The 15,177-nt window shown below is 40.6% G+C and overlaps 1 protein-coding gene across 2 annotated transcripts in view; it reads left to right on the top strand.

Moving 5' to 3' along the window:
* The window catches only part of LOC105358761 (adhesion G-protein coupled receptor G2-like), a 28,582-nt gene extending 14,120 nt beyond the window's left edge, over positions 1-14,462 (top strand). For both annotated transcript variants that reach the window (XM_078944684.1, XM_023953703.2), the window contains 8 exons: positions 1,858-1,900; positions 2,028-2,122; positions 3,680-3,795; positions 8,279-8,547; positions 8,630-8,711; positions 11,194-11,323; positions 12,109-12,262; positions 13,278-14,462. In XM_078944684.1, the coding sequence (XP_078800810.1) occupies positions 1,858-1,900; positions 2,028-2,122; positions 3,680-3,795; positions 8,279-8,547; positions 8,630-8,711; positions 11,194-11,323; positions 12,109-12,262; positions 13,278-13,363 (975 nt within the window). In that variant the 3' untranslated portion in view covers positions 13,364-14,462. The remainder of the gene's footprint in view (positions 1-1,857; positions 1,901-2,027; positions 2,123-3,679; positions 3,796-8,278; positions 8,548-8,629; positions 8,712-11,193; positions 11,324-12,108; positions 12,263-13,277) is intronic.
* Positions 14,463-15,177: the final 715 nt, after the last annotated feature.

Below are 15,177 nucleotides of genomic sequence, written 5' to 3'. Positions count from 1 at the left end.
AGAAATGCTTTTTCATTTTCAAGATGTACCTGCATCAAATGACTCAAAATTCGAAATAAATGTCAGTCCTTTGAAATGCTTTTTCATTTTTGTCTTTAACATCGCTCATTCTGTGACATAAAGTGAAAATGGATAGAGGGGATTACATTTTCGTTTTCAAATCCACCCCGCAAAAACTGTAGCAAAATTCAATACCAGTGAGCATTTCCAGGAGGGAGGCGGGGCGATGATGTCAGTGCTAACTCGGTGTGGCTACATGCTCTGCGCGAGCCAAGCATGTCTGATCAGTGCAGTGCAGTCTTCGTGTTTGTGTGAAGTGAAGGGAAGGGTGCTTTGTAACGTTCAATGCTCCGGAGGACACTTCAGACTTCAGTCCGTCTGACCGTGTCTCCCGGGAACCGAGTCTCTGAGCAGAGGAGTAGCTTTTGAGGCGGCTTTTGAAGGCGGTAGTGCAGCTTCGGGCAGTCCTGAGAAACCGTGCAGTCATGTAAATTTGTGTTTCCAATCGTGTCCAGACAAAATAAAGGTTGAAGTTTTTCCCACATATTTACAGCCAAGATTATGCAGTACGGAGTTTAAATGCATCACAAGGTTAATGTTGTTGTTGACACGTGTTAGCCTGATCCTAAACCCTTCTCCCTAATCTTATGATATTTTTTTTAATTTTCATTGATACAATAATAATAAATCTGGTTTAAATTTTTTCCCTCTTGGGTTAATGCAGAAAAGCAAGCTTTCAGACTCGGTCAGAGAGAGAGATGGAAAACCGCAGCCTGCAGCGCAGCGGCCGTCATGCCTGGAAGCTGATGCAGAGACTCTCTGGGAGAATTCTGGGAGGAACTCAAACACAGAAACATGATTACCATTTAGAACTCTTCAAAATAACTAAACCTGATCTCTCAATAATCTCAATGTCTTCCATGCATTGTAAGTGAGATAGTGAGTGACACAGACACGCTCCATGTAGCGATCTGGCTAAAAACATTGGCTGGTAGCTCCTCCCACACTCGGCCTGGTGCGTTCACGGAGCTCAAGTACATAGAAGCTTTGCCGAACTCCAACAGCCACACAGTCCGGTAATATATTTTGCCTACTCCCCTAAAGCCATTTTTATCCGCAAATTTAGAACAAAAACCGCCCAATCTAACAACACTGCGGGGAGGGCAAAGAGTGCAGAAGAACAGTGAGCACTGACGTCATCATCGAAGGGCATTTTGAAAGATTGCTTTTTCATTTTAATTTTGAGTCATTTGATGCAGTTAAATTTTGAAAATGAAAAAGCATTTCTGTTAATCCATTTTAATGATCAAATTAAATATTTCTAATTGAATCTTGCTACACATTTACCAGAAAACTTTTTGAAAATGGAATGTCAAATACCATTTTCATTATCATTTTATTAAGTGACAGAATAAGCGGTGTTGAAGAAGAAAATGAAAAAGCATTTTGGTGGATTGCTTTTTCATTTTAATTTTGAGTCAAAAAAATGCAGCTTCATTTTGAAAATGGAAAAGCTTTCTGGTTTTGACTTTTATTTTTAATTATGCTACAGAATCGCTTTCATAGTAAAGGATTTTTACCACCTATTTGTTTTATTTACACAGTGTTTTAGTACTTTTTGCTTTAATTTGTTAGCTATTATACATGTAGACTAACAACAGAATTCAAACTAGATTTTTTATGTAACGATCAGCCAATTCTGACACTACGACAATAGTGTGCTTTGTTCCTAAATGCTTTGTATTCCCAGCTGTAATCTTACCAACATATGTATAAAAAAGTAAACCAATAAAATTAAATTAAAAAAATAAGTGGTAAAAATGAGGTACTTAATGTTTTGATTTTGTTTTGTCACAGCAATCAGCAGAACCCCTCTGTGTGTTCCTAGATGATTCTGGACGTGAGTAAAGATACTCTATTACTGACAAAACAAGTCAAAGCTGGATAGTTTATGGTTTAGTTTACAAAAAACAGAGAATTTATGTCTTTTATATGTAATCTTAAAAAAATCACTGTTTCATCACCAGATTGGAGCAGAAATGGCTGCCTGACCCTGTGGGATAAAAATCAGAGTCAAGTCACCTGTTCTTGTGACCATCTCACATACTTTGGTGTACTCCTGGTAAGGCTGGTCCTCTTTTCTTTAATCAACAGTCTTATTCAGGCTAACATTTTCTAAACGCTTTACAATTTAGTAACCTATTCTAAGCATCAATAAGTTATGTGAAAATATAATATTTATTATAATTATTTTGTTTGTTAAAGCTGTACATTGGGCTGGCCACAATCAGAAACAGGGCAGCAGTGCATGGTAACAAAAGGAGCCAAGCCTCTTCAAAGTGCCACTATTGCAGTTTATTGGTTTTACACAGATGGTAATAAAGTGGCCAACTGATCCTGTCAAACACTTCATGGAACAGAAAAACACTATATTACTAAATGAACTAAAGTGCCATCCCATTCCTAACCCTTAGAGCTCAATTTGATGTCCATCTACCTTTTGAAGCTATTGCAGCTTCAACTCTTTTGAGAAGGCTGTCCACAAGATTGAGGAGTGTTTATAGAAATTTTTGACCATTCTTCCAAATGCACATTGGTGAGGTCACACACTGATGTCTGTGGAGAAGACCTGACTCTCAGTCTCTGCTCTGATTCATCCCAAAGGTGTTCTATCAGGTTCAGGTCAGGACTCTGTGCAGGCCACTCCATTTCCTCCACACCAGACTCTGTCATCCATGTCTTTATGGACCCTGCTTTGTGCACTGGTGCACAGTCATGCTGGAAAAGGAAGAGGCCCACTTCAAACTGTTCCCACAAGGTTGCGAGCATGGAATTGTCCAGAATGTTTTAGGATCCTTCAGGATTCAGAGTTCCTTTCTCTGGAACTGAGGGGCCAAGTCCTGAAAAACAACCCCACACCATAATTCCTTCTCCACCAAATTTCATTATTGGCACAATGCAGTCCCCTTTCTCCTGGCAACCTCTAAATCCAGACACGTCCATCAGATTGCCAAATAGAAAAATGGGATTCATCACTCCAGAGAAGGCATCTTCACTGCTCTAGACTCCAGTGGTGGTGCGCCTTACACAGGTGCATCAGACGCTTTGCATTGCACTTGGTGATTGATGTGTGGCTTGATTGCAGCTGCTCGTCCATGGCAACCCATTCCATGAAGCTCTCTGCGATCTGTTCATGGGCTAATCTGAAGGTCACATGAAGTTTGGAGCTCTGTAGCAATTGACTGTGCTTAAAGTCGGCAACCTCTTTGCGCTATAGGCTTCAGCATCCCCTGACCTCTGTCCATAAGTTTATGTGATCTACCACTTCATGGCTGAGCTGCTGCTCTTCCATTTTGTTCTGATAGAGCTGACAGTTGACTGGAATATTTAGGAGCCAGGAAATTTCACCACTGGATTTGTTGCACAGGTGACATCCTATGACAGTTCCATGCTGGAATTCACTGAGCTCCAGAGAGTGGCCCATTATTTCACAAATGTTTCTAAAAACAGTCTGCATGCCTGAGGGCTTGATTTTATACACCTGTGGCCAGGCCAAGTGATTAGGACACCTGGTTCTGTATCTGTATTTATGGTGCATCACTGAAAGAATTACAATGACAGCAGATAATTTTATGGGTCACAAAATAAAGAAAAAGCTGTTTTTTGTTTGGTTTTTCAGGTACCCATTAACCTGTCATCTGAAGTCTTACAGAGATTGTCTTACATCACTTTGATCGGCAGTGGAATTTCCCTCACAGCTCTGGTCTTCACTGTTGTTCTTTTCTTCACACACAAGTAATTAACTATTTGGTTTGAAAATGATATTCTTTCAAAATCACACTCTATAATCATATTTGTTTGTCATCTTGCTGCTATTGTTACTTAATTCTTAAGTCACAGAATTATTTTCTGAATTTTGGGATTTAGTGATTCTTTTCAAATAAATTTCAAATCAATTCAATTTTAATCTATTTAGCCTAATGGTACAACAAAAGTCATCTCAAAGGGTTTCAAATCAGTAGTTATGTTATAAACATTAATCATAAAGAACACAGAGTCATAGAATTCAATAGGTAATGACTAAACTAAACTAAACAGACTAAACTTAACTGGGCATCTCTGCCCTTAGACCTTCCTCAGTAATGAAAAACTCCTACAAAAAAAAACAGATTCCAGAAACCTCAGGGGTTCCCACATACAGAAGAGATCCTCTCCTTGGATGGACAGGGGATGAACCAGAACTCTTAGAGAAGAATGAGCTCATCCAAATCTACAACTACATGTTTAAATGGCCATAAACAAATTTATATTTGGTTGGTTATCCGAGTAGTTTCTTCAGTTCTAGCTGATGGTGTAGAAATCATGTTATTTATTTGCTGACTGCTTCAAAGATGTGGTTAAAAAAAAGTACAAAATCAAATAAAGTTATTAATTTGATTATTCTTATTATTATGATTTAATTTTTTTATTTAATTATTTTTTGTTTTGGTGGGGGGAGGGGGGGGCTGGGGGGGCGGTGTGCTAGTCCTTAGGGAGGCCAGGGTATGAATGGTGGGGCTGGACCCCCTGCCCCTGGAGGGGCAGGGGGTCCAGCCCCTGGAGGGGCAGGGGGACCCTTCCTTGCTGGCTGTCTCTCGGCGCTACGAGGTTCTGGCCTCCATCTGCGGCTGGCTTGCCGTTTCTGGCTGCCTGGCCGCTCTGGGAGGGGGGGCGCCTACCGCGGCCGGCTGGGGGGCCGGTCGCTCGGGGGAGCCTTCTCCCCCGGTTGTGCCCATCCGCCTGCTCCTCCCCGCTCTCACCCAAACAAATATTGCACACAGGCACATAGGGCTCCGCGTCCTGGATGGTAGGGGTATGCTGGCGGGGCTCACTGGGGATGCCCCTCTCTGGGTTCTCGTTGGCACCCGCCCTCCTCCCCGCTTTTTACTTGCATATTAGACACTCTGATTCATCTAGGGCCTTGTGGAGAGGGTCTGGTGGAGGGGACACGGTGAAACATCCGTGCTCACCTTTCACTGCCCCCCCCCACAATTTTAACTTCCTCTGTAGACACACACACTGCATGCTAGCAGCACACACGCAGCAAATACACACCACTCACGGAGGGACCCCGGAGTGGGGGGCTTTGCGGCTTGGCAGCGGTGGAGCCCCCCACACTGGGGACCTCCTATTTTACCTGCAGCATACACACAGCACTCCCACACCTCCATACATGGGTGGGGTCGGGGGGGGCGGCCGGTCTTCACCCGCCTGGTCCTCTCAGGGCGGCCGGGCTTATGGGTATCCTGTCAGCTGCGGGAATGGTCGGGCATACGGAGCTGGGGGTCGGCCGGCTGGGGGGGGGTTACTGCGTGGCGGCGGGGGGAGGGAGGGTAACCAGATGATTGTGAGTATGTGTGCGTGAGTGCATGGGTAGGACGGACCTGGGGGCTGGCTCGCTGGGACACTCTGGGGCTTTCCCTCCCCATCACAGAGAGGGGAGGGCACTGAGAGGGTTGGGGAGGGGGGCTCAGATATTATGGCGGGGGGGGGCGTTGTAGTGTGTAGGGTTATGGGGGGTGGCTGTGGGTGCGTGGCGATCCCTGGGTTGCTTAGGTCGCGTGCCTCGGCTGGCTTGCGGAGACGGGGCGCCGGTCGGGTGGTGGCCGACTCATGGGTTCCGGGGGCCCTGGCTTCGTCCCTGGCCTTTGTCTCGGTGTCCGGCGCCCGGTGGCCCCCATGGCTGCCGCCTGGTACGGCTAAGCTCCTGTCTCGTGGCTTGGGGGCCGGACACTGGGTTCGCTTGTGCCTCTGGGCATTGGCTGGTGGAGTGGGCGGTCCCCTCCTCCTCCCCTCCCGGGCTGGCTGGGTCCGGGTGCTGGGGGGGCTTCTGGCCTGGGGGGCTCTCCTCCCCTCTCCTGGTCTGGCCGGTCTGGCTGGGTAGGATCTGGTTCCCCTCATGAATACACGGTTCACGTCGGCAGCATGCATGTATCTCCACCCCCACGTGCACATGCACACTGCCACACTGCTCCCTGTCTGCTTCATCCCTCCTCCTTACCCACAGTGTATTGATGGACAGATTTTTTTTCCGCTCATCTTAGTGTCAGATTTTCACCTTTGATGTAACATTCGTCTTTCCAGCAGATCTGGTATAATTGTTAAAGCTTAAAATAATAACTTATTCAAATCAGTGCTTGAATCCCCCACCTTTTCACCTTTCTTCCTTTTACTCTCTTCCACCCTCCCCTCACATTCTTCCCCTCTCCCTCCCCACACACACTAAATGTAACAAATAAATAAAAAATAATATGACAAAAAGGGGTTTATACAAATCTACACTCTAGTTTCTCGAAGCTATATAACCTCTTTTTGTGATAGTAACACCTGTCCAACACAAAAAGCCTTCAGCTCTAATCTGTCTGCTCAGCTGTTGGACAGAACAAGTTAAAAAAAAAAAAAAAGTACACCAACTATATGTCATGTGTGTAGATGTCAACAATCCAGTGCTTACCAGAATAGTGAAGTACTGCCCTGTTATTTGGAGAGGCCAACACTCAGAGGTGAGGGCACCCAGGAGAGGTTTATTGTTTGTGTGGCAGACGTAAATGTCTCCCTGGCAAAGTTGTCATAACGTAATTTTACAAACGAGACAGGAAATGTCTCATTAGGCATAGATGTCGTCCTTGATTCCTCCTTTAAACCTTTTGTCCTCTTTTTCCAGAGCCTATGTATTCTCTTCTACAGAGGATTTGTGGTTTTTCAGATGAACTGTTGAGTTCTGGCCTAAACTTGTAGCTATCCTGTGCTGTACAATCCTTTCTGTTTTCAATTCAATTCAATATTGGAAGGCAAGGCAAGTTTATTTGTATAGCACAATTCGTACACAAAGTAATTCAAGGTGCTTCGCAAAATAGAAAAATGCATTAAAATCACAATACTTAATAGAAATAATCAACGTAAAATTTATTTTAAAAGAAAAGAAAAAAATTGAAAATTTATTTAAAAATAAAGGAAGGAAAGGAAAGAAAAAGTGCAGATAGGACCTTTCAGTCATATACACGGCTAAACAGAAATGTTTTAAGTCTAGATTTGAGCATGAACACAGAAGAGGCCTGTCTTACGACTTCAAGGAGGCTGTTCCAGATTTTAGCTGCAGAATATTGAAACGCTGATTTCCCTTGTTTAGTTCTGACTCTGGGCATCAACAGGAGGCCGGCCCCTGAGGTCCTCAGAGTACGAGATGGTTCATATGGCACTAACATGTCAGAGATGTACTTTGGTGCTCGGCCATGGAGAGACTTGTACACAAGCAGAGCTGCTTTAAGGTCTATTCTTTGAGGTTTGTTTAGTTTTACAAATGTATAGATCCTGGCTGCAACAAATAGCCTTAACCACATATCTCTCCCTTTTCATCTTTGTTTTCTTTTGTTAAAAACTTCTTTGTCAAGATTTCACTTCTCTGGGGTATCAGCCAGGCAAACCTCTGACACACACAGCTAAGATGAGGGCTGATGAGCAAAGCTCATATTATCAGATGCTGTCACATTGCTGATAATTAGCATGTGTGTTTCTATGGTACCATGGTGATGTGGGAAAGATGTGTTCACTTTTACTATATAATGAAACTGTTGAAGTTGCCTTATCGTCTTCTAACGCTAAGAGTGAACTTCCCTAAAGTTGGAAACAGGTGTTCAGGTAGATGTCCAGCAGATCTCCAATGTGTTCTGAAGTCTGCTTGGTTCTATTTGGCAGGGTTGGGTCTTGTTCCAGGCTTGTCTTCACCATTTCTGTAGCTTATTTTGTGGGAATTTTGGCGGATTGAGTTGAAACATCATAAGAGACTAGTGTGTCATCTTGGTGACAAAGACCTGAGTGTTGTGGATGTGAGATGTAGTGGAGTGGAGCACTAATGTGCCTTTCACACACAAACAATGAATGATACCTTGACTCCCATTGAAGTAATAGGACATTAGCCAATCATTTTGTTAAGCAGCAGATTGCAGACATTGGAATCTGATCCCATAGCATTTATCCAATGTTTTTAAAAACCACAAAATGTACAAATGACTTGGATCCCCGTTGGAATTTAGAACTGAGGAATCTACTCAGTTATATCAAGAATCTAGTCTTCTGGATGAACCCTTAAAGTAAAACTTTCCTACAGAACAAACATCCAGTGAAACATTGCCTTTCTCTGAAAGAAAGCTATTGTAGCGAGATGAGACTTTATGATTTTGTAAAATAGGTTTTCCAATCTATACAATAGTTACCTGATCTTGTTTTCTTCTTCTGACAGGAAAATCAGAGTGGATGATTCTAGAAAGATCCATATCAACCTTGTGTTTGCCTTGATCTTCCTCAATTTACATTTTTTACCCAATGAGACGGTCGCAACATCTTCCTCATCAGGCCTTTGCCTTTACATGGCTCTTGCTCTTCACTACTTTCTGTTGGCCACCCTCTGCTGGATGGCCTTGGAGGGGTTCCACCTCTACCTTCTCATAGTCAAAGTCTTCAACATTTATATCAGTAGATACCTGCTGAAAGTCAGCGTGATTGGATGGGGTGAGTGATTTCGTGTAGTTTTGAATATTTAGGAAACTGAACCTGAAGAAGATTAAATTCATTTTTTGTCCTGTTGTTTCAGGAGTTCCAGCAGTCATTGTATCAATTGTGTTGTCTATAAATAAGGAGTATTATGGATGCGCAAAGTTGACCAACAGGAGTATGTAAGAAAAGATTCTTAATTTTTAAGCACAAGTTTTTAAAAAATGTAAGTCTTTCAAAACTAAGAAGTCCCAGCATTTGAGAATAAATGTTCCTAATTCTTCAGATTTTCATGCTCTTCTAGTCACAATTTATTGTATTTATTTTTTTGTGTCAAGTGTAAAAGCTCTATTCTGGGTGGCAGCAGCAGCAAATCACGCAAAGCCCAATATCTCCCACAATCTATTGCACTGTTTTACTCAGTTTTTTCTAATGTTACATAATCCTTTATGCTTGTGACCAATTTATAATAAATTAGGCAGTGAAGTCATCTTTTGTTTTCTTTATTTGCATATGAAATAGTTACAGTGCTTTATTGTTATTTTGAATTACAGATCAAATCTTTAGTTCTAAAACTTGTAATTATAAGAGCATCTTGTTACAAATTTTCCTTATTGTTCAATCAATTCAATCAATCAATTTATTATTTGTATAGCACTTTTTGGTCAGAGCAACCAAAGTGCTTCCCATAAAATCACATAAAATCAGAGACAATATGATACAATAAAGAAACAATAAAAACAATAAAACAGTAAAAGAATAAATTGAACAAGCTGACCCACTAAATCTGCTCACTGGAGTTAAAAGCCTGACTAAAAAGATGAGTTTTCAAAAATGTCTTAAAATCACTGACAGTTCTGGCTGACCTCACAGAGAAGGGGAGAGCATTCCAGAGTTTAGGAGCTGCAACTGAAAAGGCTCTGTCTCCCCGAGTCACAAGCCGAGTCCTGAGAACCATTAAAAGCATTTGATCTTCAGATCTTAGGACTCGACGTGGACGATACACATGTAACAGCTCAGAGAGATACTGAGGTGCCAGACCGTTCAAACATTTAAAAACCAAAAGTAAAATCTTAAAAGTGATCCTAACAGCAACAAATGTCACACGTGTGGACAAATGTCACACGTGTGGAATCAAAAAAGTATTACTGATTCTGAAATAACTAGAGAAGCAATGCAGAGACATAGCAACTCATGGAAATTTGGTCGGATGAATGCAGGCGCACTAAAACTACTTTAAACATGATACACATTGCTTCTCACTCTGTTTTCCTGACAATCTATGTCATAAACAATTATCAGCGTACCTTCTTAGTCACCGTAATCTCAGCAATCACCTTGCAGAGCACCTCCACCGTACCAAAGTAAAAACTGTTGTACAGTAGTTACAGACATTCAAAATTGGTCAGCGAAATATAAAGTTTGAATAAGTGAACTATTCCAACAAGGACTGCACCTCCATGATTCCTCTCACTCCTTGCTTTGCCCCGCCCTTGCGATTCCTGGCCAATGACTGAAGAAATCTTTAGTCACATGGTTTTGTTTACAAGCTTTGGTTTGAAACAGGAAAGTCAGCTTGACAGCAGTCTGAATACAAACCAAACGCAACGTTCTGGACTCAATACGGACCAACAGACTTCTCTAGACTGAATACACCCTAAGTGTCAAGATGGGTGCTGGACCTCAAGACAAGCTTAGTTGGAGAGAAAAAAAAGTTTAAACCTTTAACACCGGAGCTTTCGTTTCAGTGTTGATGTCATTTGAAAATAATAACTCTTCAACCATTTACGCAATTAATATAATTCCAACTGATTCTGAAGCTAAGAAAAGCATCCTTGTGTTGATGTGACACTTTATAATAGTAAAGTACTTTCCCAATCAATGTAAATCCACTGATTCTGACACAGAGAAAAGTGGCTTTGCACCGATTTGCAACACTTTATGTTAGGAAAGTCAGAATCTGTTGGAATTATGTTAATTACATGAAAACGGTCAGAAAGTAGTAGTTCAAAAAGTAATGTAAGTTTGATGTTGCTGTGGACGGCTCTGGTGTTAAAGAGTTATTATTCTTCTAAAAACAGCTGAAAATTATGGGAAATGCTGATACATTTTACACCCTCATTTGCTATGTTCCACTTTAACTCTCTTAAAAAAAAAACATAAATATGCACTGGACCAAAAATCTCTGACCAAATGTGGATGCAGAAAGCTAAATAAGTAAATTAACCAGTTTAAAACTTTTCATAAATAGTGAATTGACTGGACAAAGTACAGTGACAGTTTTGTTAAGTAAATGTTTGATCCACCCATCTGCCAATTAAACAAAAAAGGAAAATATCTTAATGAACAAAATGTCTCTTATTTTTGACAATCAGAACAGCAGATTAAAAGCATTATGCCCACCCAGAGAGTCATCATAATTTGAAAATAATTTGGACTTTGATTTTTTACAGGTCAAAAAGAAAACTGCACCCCACAGTAGCTAAAAAAAGAAATTGTACAATATTTCTTTCAACTTAGATTCTAAATTCATAGCAAAATTTGAGCGCATGGAGAAAACCTAAGATATGAGGTGGAATAGACCGCCCCACAAAATCCTGCAATAATTTGCAGAGGTGTTTCAATTATAATTCTAAAGGGTAAATGTCATTGTTCTTCCAATAGGTGCTTCATAACTGACAGTAAAGTGAGGCTGGTGACCACGCTGGGACCGTTCGCCCTTTTGTTCATCTTTAACACTGTCATGTTTTCTATGACTGTGAAGTATCTAATAACTAACCAGCATCATAAAGAGGTAAGTTTCACTCTTTATTGGTGTTTCTTTCACATTCATAGAATTTTCATACAATTAAGACAATACGAAATTATCCTTCTTCTGCAGTAATTCTTACTATTATGTAAAGTGTATTTTCATTGGTGCCAATGTTCTTTGTTCACTGTAGTTTCATGACACAATTGTAATCTTATTTTTTTATCAGTTTTTAAACAGTAAAGAAGTGATCCATATGGCTGTCTAACATAAAGATTAATTGAATTTATGATCTGATTTCAAGAAAATATTTGACATAAAAGAAGAAATATTCATCAATGAACTAACTGGAGGGTTTAAAAAAATTGTCAGTAACAATATGGCCATATTTGTCACAATTTTTAGTTGTTGAACTTCTACAACTTGTCTAATTTTAGAATATTATTGGATTCCTAAAAACCCAAGAAAAAAAAATGTGTGGAACAATACAAGCTGACTAATTTGAATAGTATAACCCTTGTGCTATCTTAGATGACCCCACCCTTACTTTGACGTGTTCTTCCTACCATGATAAAGGTGGATAAAGGTGGAAAGATTTCATGTAATCCATGGACACCAGTAAAGATCACAAATCATTGAAGGAAAAAGGTTCAGAGCACTGTCTAGTGGGTCTAGATGACCCAACGTTAAAGTGCCTAGGATAGCACAAGGTTCACAGGTAGAAAGTTTAGAATTGTTTACAGATCTAGAGCTTATGTTTGATCCACCTCTACTTGACCAAAATGTCCTTAATTGTTTTATTGATTATTATTATAATTATTTTTAATCAGTTTGGACAAATGAAAAATAACAGAATGCAGGACACAGTCATGCTGCTGGCACTCATCACTCTGCTTGGCCTTGGCTGGGGCTGCTTCTTCTTCACATTTTGGCGCCAGGCGACTCCTCTCCTCTACATCTTCTCCACTGTCAACTCACTGCAAGGTGACACACTGTCTTTGTTCTCAACTGGTAAATTTTGAAGTGTAGTTAACAAAACAAAGACCAATATGTTGTGTCATGTATTTCACATATTTCAGAATTAGGCATAGAATGTGATGTCTTTTAGGTATTTTCCAAATTGTACTACTTTGTAGAGATATCCCTGTCTGAAGTTGTTAAAACTGCCAAATGTAGGACATTGTAATATATGAGGAAGGTTTCTTGACTTGTCTGTAACAATCACAGCATTCCAATCTAAGGGACAGAAGTGGTTAGATGATCCTACCAGTGACTGTCAGCAGCTGGGTAGATTCCAGCAATGCTGTGGCCTCAAACACAACAGCAAGACAAATGATCGATCAAAGATTTCTGTAGATGTGATGATTTCCACGTTTCTGTACAGGAGACATGCTTGGATGGATGGATGGATGGATGGATGGATGGATGGATGGATGGATGGATGGATGGATGGATGGATGGATGGATGGATGGATGGATGGATGGATGGATGGATGGATGGATGGATGGATGGATGGATGGAGAGGTTAGACAGTCATTTTTAGGGGTGACTGACACTAGCCGGTGAAAGATACTCTAAAACAGGCGTCTTGGACTACAGACTTCACAGGCTCCTGATTCCCTGGATCAGGTGTTTTTTCCCAGTAAGATGCTATAATGGTGGGTTAGTTAAAAAACATGAAGGACAATGTCCCCAGAGGCACGGAGTTTTACACCTGTGCTCTAAAAGGGAAGGTTTGTTCAGGAAAATTGTTACATTGGATTAAAAAGATATAGTAAAAGTGTGATAGAACGCAAACAGAAAAGTTAAGAAAACTGTTAAAATCAGTGACGGTGATGGTTTAAAGACAATGGACCTGAGAGAAAAACAAGGGACAAAAAACAAATAATTTGGTCTTAAAGCGACTCCAGTAACCGTTTATTCACATTTTTTACGTATTGCTTGAACCCATTTTAGCTCACAGTCTGACTTTACTTTTTTCCTTCATTCTTCATGCAGGTTTCTTCATATTTCTCTACTTTGTGTTGACTCTGAGGAAGATCAAAGACCCAGAAACGACAACTGGAAATAAAACAAACTCTTAGGGCTTTTAAACTATTAGAAGTTAGAGCTTGCTGCTCAATAGAGCTGCATTTGAATAATATATACTGTAATGTTTTTTTTATGCTTAAGTGGATGTTGTATTTTTAAGTTGTTTTTTGTCCAAGCCAATAGCCAGTGGCCAAGTGGCCTAATGTCAGATTATGTCATGTGTTCCTTATTATAGTTTTAGTGATAAGTTTCTATTTTATACGTGGTTTAAAAATTGTATTCATTTATAAATTGTTGGACCCAAAAGAGGGAGAGCTGGGTCTCAACATGTGAGGGGGGGAAACAGAAATGTGAGGACGTGTAGCAGGTTAAGGTGATCAAGGACAAAGCTGGAAAAGTGTTGTTAAGTTATTGTTTTCTCCTGTCACTAGTTTGATTGATTTCAACTGTTCTGTAGCTGTTTCAGGGATTTCCTGTCTTCCTGTTTGAGTCAGAGGATTTTATTTGTTAATTTTCTTGTATCACCTTTTTTGTATTCCTTGTATTGACCCAGTCCAATGAAAACTGTGTTTTTCTGTGTTTTTAACGTGTTCTTGGGGTATTTTTCTCATGATAGAGGAGACGTTTAAAGGAATTGCAGCTTAAAATTGCCTTTCTGAGAATTTCTGTATTCATATCACCGTGAATCAGGAGTTACTACGGCAAGCCACAAGCCACTCTGCTCTGCCCCATTCTGCATCCGCTTGTATACAAATAGATCCATACGTCTTCATTGACCTCATCCAAGCTGGTCTCTGGCTCCAAACTGTACGGCTGGATGGCTCCATTATTGCTCACCATTTCTGTTTCACCACTGATGTTAGGTTGGGGGTGTGAGGGGCTGTAAGCCAGGGGGAGAGCACGTAAACAGATGGATGATTCGTAGAGACCGGCCTCACTCTGCACCAACACATGAGTGTTGTGTAGCATGTAAAGTGAGTGACACAAGAACCCAGGTTACCTGGAAGTGAGGTAGATCTTCTGTATTGCAATTGCACCAAAGCTTCAATTTTTGAGTTAGTACATAATGTGCACACGTTTAAATATGTTTTGAATCTGCATAAATTTTTTGTATTTGGGAAAAAAAAGGTTTCACATGCAGGATTATTTTGTACTTTTGCAACATCAATTTTTTTTTTCCTTTTGGAAAGTAGATTTTTGACTAATAAATATTAAAACATGTGAAAAACATTTACAGCTACAGATTTTTTTTTCTGTTCAAAAATATTACCAGGTACTTAAAGCACCACTTACAACACACAAGTGTTCTTTCTGCAAGAGCATGCCTGTAAACAGATACAACTTTAAGATACAATTTGGGACTAAGGCTTTAACCCAAGCTGCAATAAAAAAAACACAGAACTAAATGTGAGCAGATTTAAGCTCTAATAAAATGTAAACACCACACAATTGGTTTGAATAAGAACTTATTGCTTTATGAGTTTAATTATTGTATTTCACGATATTTACATTATTTATTCTACATTAAATGTGTCTTTTAATCTACTGTGTGGGATTTGATGGATATATGGGTCAACAGACAGACATGTAGTTTCACAAGGGACATCCATCCGTCCGTCTATCCATCCATCTAGAAAAGCGGTCCCCAACAGCGGCCCGCAGACCGGTACCGGTCCGTGAGTCACTTGGTACCGGGCCGCACAGAAAGAAAACGTAACTTACAAAAATATCTCTTTGATGTCTTCTTTTGTGTGTGTCACATTTGTAACTTAGAAGCTGCTGCTGCTCCTACACCTGGCTGTGGATCCTGCCTCTGGCTCGTCTCTGCTCTGTACCTGGCCGTGTACCTCATCTTTGCTCCTGCTTC

The sequence above is a fragment of the Oryzias latipes genome, chromosome 3, assembly GCF_053564925.1.
Source record: "Oryzias latipes strain Hd-rR chromosome 3, Olatipes_Hd-rR_3.1".
NCBI lineage: Eukaryota > Metazoa > Chordata > Actinopteri > Beloniformes > Adrianichthyidae > Oryzias > Oryzias latipes.
The sequence above is the reverse complement of the archived record's forward strand: the minus strand, read 5'-3'. Positions and strand labels throughout refer to the sequence as shown.